The following is a 7,430-nucleotide window of genomic DNA, read 5'->3' on the forward strand; positions in this document are numbered from 1 at the left end:
GGCTTCATCCACAGCGTATACTGTACTACACAGCATGCTCCTCTTGTTGCAGTGCTTGTCTTTGCCAGGAGATAGCAGCAGTTAGCTTTGCTGTACTCCCTCCACTCACCTCCATCATCAACACTGCAGCAGGTACTAGTGGAACAAAATGTTCACTTGCAGAGAAAGGGTGGATGTTTAAGCCTGTGCTTCAACGCGTACATTAAAGGCTTATTTTTTCTGCTTCGTGGCACTGATAGTGAGACCTGAAAGGAAAAGATCCATCCATCTATATTCACTTATATAAATAATCATATATGTATTATGATTTAAAGAAAGCAGCAAATGGATGTTTGCATGTTTGTTATTTTTCAGTTTTGTCATATCTGGTTATGTCCATTTTTTTTCCACTGTGTGACAGTTTGTCCCATATCCCTCCGTACTGTACCTCTAATTTTAGCCTCTGCTCACTCCTTCTTTGTCTCCCCTCTCTCTCCAGCCCTCCCCTCTCTGATCCTTCAGAATAGAAGCTGAGAATAGATGGGAGGCTGTTTCAGTCAGAGCACTTGAGCAGGAATGCCTATATATGGAGTCTTACACCACGCCAAGCGCTGACAGAGTTGCAGGTACATCAGTGAATGTGGGCTACTGTGATTTATAAAGAGGGGTGGCGGGGGGGTCATATGCCTACTATTATGTGTGTGTGCGTGTGCATCATCATAAGTGGGAGGCCAACCGTGTGTGCCAGCGTGCATGCAAAAACCTCGATGCCAAGTGTGTGCGTCAGTGTGAGTCAGATAGTGTCTCATTCTGTCTCGTCATGTGTGTGCGTCAGTGCTGTTGCTGAGCGAAACTCGCTCCAGGGGAAGAAATGGAGGAGAGCGAAAGGGGGGAGGGAGGAGAAGAGGCAGGGATGGTGGGATGGTGATGGTGGTGATGATGATGATGATGATGATGTGGCTGAGGGAGGAACAGGGGGGCTTGACTATGACGACACAAGTGCATCAGCAGCATTAAGTGCACTTTATTATAAATGCATTTGTATGACAACCAAATACACTTATAAGCATCACAATAGAACACTGGTCCACAATGTCCATTCTGCAGTAAGTAAGATGTTTAGAATATATTCCATCTTATGCAATAAAAATCTTTTTCTTATATGTACAGACCAATAACTGTTTCATACAAATGTACAAATGTGTACAACCTTTCTGAAAAGAACATATGCCTACATCCACAGACATAATGCATATGCATTAACATCTTTTTTGTTTTTGTTTTCAAATATCACACATACAATTATATAATTTTACACATGTATAGTAACTTAGCCTTTAATAGCTAGAACGTAGGAATCAATCCTTTACTTGACCGTAGACAACTCTACGTGAGCATGTCGACACCATGGGAATTGTACCATTCTCAACCCGTGTCGCTTGGTAACTGAATAGAAATAGCACCCCGTCCGTATTTTTATTTTTTAAAACAAAACTTTTGTATTCTAACCCCTCTCAAAAAAGAAGAATCGCTCATTCACATAGTCAATTGTGCCTCACTGCACCGCGCTCCAGTGGAGCAACGATGCAACTGTCCATGTTGAATGGACATGATAAAGAGTTCAGAGTTCAGCAGGTCAGGGCCATTTCAGGCACACAGGAGCCGCTATAAGCTGCCAGCATTTCAAATATTGATGCTGCAAGAATATCCAGCCGACTGCCATCAGGCCAGGAAGGACCTGAAGAGCCCACATTCAGAGTCTAATGTACAGTACAAAGTAGCAGTGGAATTGTGGCATGATCAGAGCCCCGGCAAACTTCCAGACAATCTCTTGTTTGGTGTTGCATCTCATAAAGCAATGGGACACCGGCAACAATACTGAGATCTTCACATGCCAGGATCTCCTCACATGTTTTCTTTTTTTTTTTCCTTTTTTTTTTCTTGTTTGCACATCACATTGATACACAAGATTTTAGATGGAGAGATAAATATGAAATGTTAAAGGTCTGAAGTCGCAAACTCAAAGCTCAAAGTATCTCAGGTTTTGTTGAATATGTTTGGAGATTTGTTGTCGCCTTGAAGGTTGTGAGGAACAGCTGTCTTCCAGGTTTGAAGACTGGAAAGAAGATTTCAGACAGTTTTTCGGTGAACTGACAGTGTTCATCCTAAAGGATTTAAAGAAATTGTAAACATTTGACTTTCAATACGTTTGAGGTTTGGGTTTGCGTTGCTGCATGTCAGGCAAAAGTCCTCTAGATCATCTGTCCTTTGAAATAACAAGAAATGTATTGTTCTGGGGGTTTTTTTTCCCCATTTTTTGTTCACAACAGATTTTTCACTACGAGTGAATACAAATGCGCATCTGGAAGTTAAACAGCGCTTCAGAGAGGTGTCTCTGCCTGATCATATCTGAAGCTCATGTAACAGAGAAGCTTGAGACACCACGTGGACTCAGAACCCAGTCAGTTATGGGTCCACGTGGTTTTGCACCATCATGTTGAAAATCGCACCAGTTTTGTTGTAGTATACAGATAAATGACTGAACAAAAATATAAAGCCAATCTTTGTTCTTCGGAGACATGTAGGAGTTAAAGTCCTTAAGTTGTATATACATTATGTATATTTATACACTTAAATATTTTTTACTTTTCAGTAAAAGGATCTCCACAAAATATGACAATATGCCATACTTAATGAAGTAAGTCACAGACTTATTTTAGAACGGAGGAACACTTCCACTCCCATCTGAAAGACAGAAAAGAGAAAAGAGAGAAAGACACAATCAGTGGGGCATTTTCATTTGTGTTTTGTCTTATTAAACGAATCTGAGATTTTACAAAAGAGCAAAGGAGAGGGAAAGCTTCTTACCTTTGTGGAAGCACTGTGGCGATGGATGACATTGGAGTTGATACAACTCAGGTTGTTGCCCTAAGCCAGGGGCGATCGAGGCACCTGCCCCAAACATGGGTTCCAGGACGGCCAGTTCCTCCAGGAGGGACTGAGTGCAAGACACGGCGGGCGTGGGCGAGGCGATGGGTGTGGATGTGGTGGGGCTGGGGGAGGCAGTGAGGATAAGGGGAGGGGAAGCTGGGATGGAGGAGCAAGAGGACACAGGAGATGACACCACCTCGATCTCCATTGCTTCCTCCGCTAGCCCGTCCCCTTCCGCCTTCACCCCGGCCTCAGCAGCCACAGTCGCCCCGCACCCAGCCATGGAGTTACATTGCGCCGATTGGACGCTACAGACGTGGCCCACTCCCTCAAACTGGGAGGGTTGGCGCCAACATACTGGGGTTTGAGGAGATGTTGGGCTCGAGGGATTGGGCATAGGGGAGGTCAAGGGGGAAGAGAGGCCAGGTGACTGGGAAGGAGCAAATTCATCTTGGAGGAGGGCTTCTAGGATGCTCTCTTCAAACAGAGAATCATCATCGTCGAGGAAGATGGGAATGTCCAGACCTCTCCACGCTTTGATGGGATAAAACTCTTTCAGCATGTGGACTGAATCAGCAGTTTCAATGGCGGGAGACAGGAAGGGGGAGGGAGGGGAGGAGGATGGTGATACAGAGGGAGGAGACAGTTTTGACAAGAGTGGATCCAGGTAGAATCCCTCTGCCAGGGAGCTGATGTGTTGAGCTAGAAGGGATATTTCCGCCCTTTCCTTCTCCCTCTCAAGGGAGAAAAAGGAGAGGCAAGGCTGTTTACCAGGTGATGCCTCGGGAGTCAGGAGGCCTTCAGGGGGGCACTGGAGGGGCCCCAGTGGTACATCTACATACAATGGACCCCGTACCTCAGGAAGGGTCATCACTGTGCAGTCCCCATCTCCGGGGCTGTCAGGTGTTGGGGGCAATTTCTCATACAGGGAGACACTGCAGGGCTCGATGGGGAAGAGGAGTTCAGTAGATGGGGTAGGTAGTGCAAGAGGAAGTTTGGTAGAGAGGGTGGTGGGAGGAGCAGGGCTGGAGGCAGTAGTTGGCGGGGCTGTAGAGGATGCCGAGGGGGCCAAGGAGGTGGTGGCAGTGGCAGTCGTAGCGGAGGGCGGAGGAGTAGTGGTGCCTGTGGGGTCGAAACTGAAGAGGGGTTCGCCAAAAGGAAAGCTAGCCCCACCCACATGGGGGGTGTAGGGGGGTGTGCACACAAACTCTTTAGTCTGCTGAGCTTGTGAGGTGGGCACAGGGGGGAGAGGCAGGGGGAGAACTGGCAGTGGAGGGTCGAGCTGGAAGGAAGGTGGCAGGAGAATGTTCTGGGTTAAAAAGTCTAAGTCTGCTACCGTTTCAACAGTGACTGGAGTGGGGGAGGAAGCAGCTGATGGGGTTTCGGTGGGATGCTGCTGAAAGAAGCTTTCCTCCTCCAGCGAGGAGATACTGGAGCGAGGGTCACCCTCCAGCTGCATGGCCTCGGCAGCAGAGCTCCCTGGTTCATCAGAGGAGCCCACACTGCAGCCAGCAGTGCTGAAGTCAAAGGACTGGCCGGACAGGCCGCTGCTGCCAGGAGTGAACACCTGGTCTGGGCTGGAAAGTGTTTCTGGTGACTGGAGACTCAGGCTCTCCTGCTGAGACGTCCCAGTACTCAGGACCAGGGTCAGCTGTGTCTGCTCTGAGCTGAGCTGTTGGCGCACTGACCAAGCTTCAGAGTCACTGAGAGATAAAAGGAAAACAGAGGAGACCCGAGGAGTTAGGTTGGCGGGATTTGATCACATTTACCAACTTTTTTTTTTATCTCAAAATTGATGAGTGGTGTTTGGTTTAATAAATACCTGATGATGTAGTTGTTGCTGCTGATGGGGATTTCACCAGGCTGCAGTTGAAGAACCATGTAGAGCCAAACCCATGACTGGTCCTGAGCCTGCACACGCACCACCATTTCAGCTCTGCCCTCTCCTCCTTCCCTCACTGTTGAAAAAGAGTGGCAGCACAAGTTGGCGTTAGTTTGTAATCCTATTAATCATCATAGTGTTTTTCAGTGTGTGGATGTGCCACAGCGCGCCAAAAGTGTGTAAGTGTGTGGGCATGTTTGGTTGTAACTGGTAAGTATGTGTGAAGAGTACACTTACATAGGCTACGGTGCTGAGCAGAGGCATGTGACAGATCCTGTGGGTGGAGGAGGCTGTACCAGGAGCGGGAGCTTAAAGCTGTCACATCAAAGCCAAGATAGGCGCTCACACTGCAGGCGGAGAGAGTGGGTGGCGATGTGTTAGTGGGATAATGTTTCACCACTTTATCTCATAAACATATTCCGGTTCACATTAAAGCAACAGGTGGGAGACGGAATGCTATTTTGTGGGAACTCACCTGTCCTGAGCTGTCTGCAGCCTCATGTCCCGGCCATGCTGTGAGTGGAAACAGGCCAGGAATAAATTGGAATCGGCCAGGGGAGGAGTGGAGGTCGATTCCCTTTCTGCCCCGGGGCTGGAACGGGTCGGGTGTGGCTCCAGAGGAGAGCAGAAACACACCCAGACGGGGTTGGAGGTCCAGTAAGACCCGGCGGCAGGAGAAGTAGAGAGGGGAGAAAGGCAGCGAGCTCGGATCAGAACCAGTTTGTTTCCGGCACTCTGCCTCCGCACGGACTTGGAGGTGTTGAAGCGACAGCGAAAGAGACGGTCTGAAGGGGAAATGAGAGCTTTATTAAGCATCACGTTTGGTTGTCAGTCTGTGTTAGGTAGAGGGGAAAAAAAGATTAAACATTTATCTTACCGGTCTCGAGTGATGTAGTCGCTGACAGATTTGTCCTCATGATAAAGTGGTCTGAGGCGTCGATGATATCATACACACTGTCTCCCTGTGCCACAAGATCCACCTGAGAAAGAAACACACACAGCCACGTTAGTTACGAATCCCAAACTCGGGATTGCTGAACTGCTAAGGCACGGACCGTGTGTAGACTCACCATGGAGTGTCCGAGGTGCTCGGAGACGCTCTCTGACAGGTACAGAAACTTCCCTTCTCCGGTCAGCAGCATCAAAAAGCCCGGCAGCGCCTGCATCAACTCCGACAGTTCGTGAAAAGACAGAAACCCCGCGCCCTCCTCGAGACTGACACCAGCTCCTGCTTCTGGAGAAAAGGGGAAGATGGGAAGGGAGGGAAGAAAAAAAACAGGGGATGATATTTGTTAATGTAGCTAATAAGAAAGAAAGAACACAATGTGACTGATCTCCGCATAGTAAACGCAGATGCCGCAGCGTGTTTCAGCACCACGGAGAGCGCCGCGGGAGCACTCAGGATGCTGAGGCATTTCAGCACCACGGACAGCGACAAAGTGCCGTTTAAACGCTGTTATCAACCTTAGTTACGATTATTTACGTTAAATCAATGAGTCACGGATTCACAGTTTACCCTCCAAATCCCATTTATATAAACACAAAAGCTCCTCGATACCACCGAAACACTTGTTGATTCCGCCACTGTGAGAGATGCAGTCAGTCTATGCAGCAGAACATGAGATTCATCAACAGGTCTATTTTATGTATATAGATAAATGTATTTTTGAAAAAATCATTCTTACCTTGAGTGAAGTAGACGGATTTTCTGGTGTACATGCAGGCCAGTGACATGATGTGCAGGTACGAAAGACGCGCTTTATCTGCATCAGATATGGGCAACAAGTCCTTCAGGTTCCGGATCTCGGCGTTGATCTGGTCCCGTCGAGCCTTGGATGCTCCCTTGGTTGAGCGGTACATTGTGGCTGCTTTGCGGCGGTGAAATATCGAAATTCCTCCTGATATAAGTTGGAGAGTTTGCGAGCGGAGTGTTGCCGTTTGAGGTCGTGCCTCGGCGGATCCCTGTCTTCGAGATCTCTTAAGAGACAGTTGGCAAAAGTGGAAAAGCTCTCAGGTATGTGATCGGACTTTCATCTCAGCTGTTTTCTTTTCCAGAGCAAGGTTTAAAACCTTCTCCCGTCCAGTCCTTGTCAGCTGTAGCTCCGCCGCAGCGTCCAGCTCGGGTGCTGGCCGTGCTGCTGGATGTCTGTCCCTCCTTTCGGAGTGCAGGTGAATCGGCGGCTATAGTAGCCGTCTCTTGCACAGAAGTCCGGAACCCGTAAATCTGGTTGGGGGACTCTGCTCGCCGGTCACTTATATAGCTTGGGACTCCATCGGAGCAGGGGGGCTCCCAACGCACCAACACCGACGTAAAACGGAGGGAGGGGGGTGGAGAAGAAAGGAGGGGGCCATGGGGTGGATAGATATGTCTCATATCTGTGTTAGCAATGGTGAAACTCTCCCCCTCCCTCTCCCGTGCCCTCTCCTCTCGGTGACTCTTCCTCGACGTCAGCTCTTCCCTCTACTCGGTGATGACGTAGGGCTGAAATCGGGAGCTCCGGCGACGCAAAAAGCCCGATTTGGACAAAACCGAGTATGGGGCGGAGCAAGCGTAAAACGTAAACGGAGTCACCGGACTCCGGTGTATTGGAGGGGGAGGAAAAGGAGGGGGTGCAGGGAGGAGGAGGGGGGATGGGAA

General features: G+C 48.8%; 1 protein-coding gene across 2 annotated transcripts; it reads right to left on the reverse strand.

Moving 5' to 3' along the window:
• Positions 1-989: 989 nt before the first annotated feature.
• npas4a (neuronal PAS domain protein 4a) lies at positions 990-7,028 on the reverse strand. Of its 2 annotated transcripts, none has more exons than XM_005723022.1 (8): positions 6,478-7,028; positions 5,863-6,023; positions 5,670-5,772; positions 5,268-5,577; positions 5,030-5,139; positions 4,733-4,868; positions 2,848-4,613; positions 990-2,724 (listed from the first exon to the last, which is right to left on the reverse strand). In XM_005723022.1, exons 1-8 carry the CDS (start codon positions 6,650-6,652, stop codon positions 2,696-2,698), a joined length of 2,790 nt encoding a protein of 929 aa, XP_005723079.1. In that variant the 5' UTR covers positions 6,653-7,028; the 3' UTR covers positions 990-2,695. The 2 variants fall into 2 exon arrangements, with proteins under 2 accessions (XP_005723079.1, XP_005723078.1); XM_005723021.1 differs by having other exon boundaries at positions 5,863-6,026.
• Positions 7,029-7,430: the final 402 nt, after the last annotated feature.

The sequence above is a fragment of the Pundamilia nyererei genome, unplaced genomic scaffold, assembly GCF_000239375.1.
Source record: "Pundamilia nyererei isolate P.nyererei 1_Seehausen unplaced genomic scaffold, PunNye1.0 scaffold00008, whole genome shotgun sequence".
NCBI lineage: Eukaryota > Metazoa > Chordata > Actinopteri > Cichliformes > Cichlidae > Pundamilia > Pundamilia nyererei.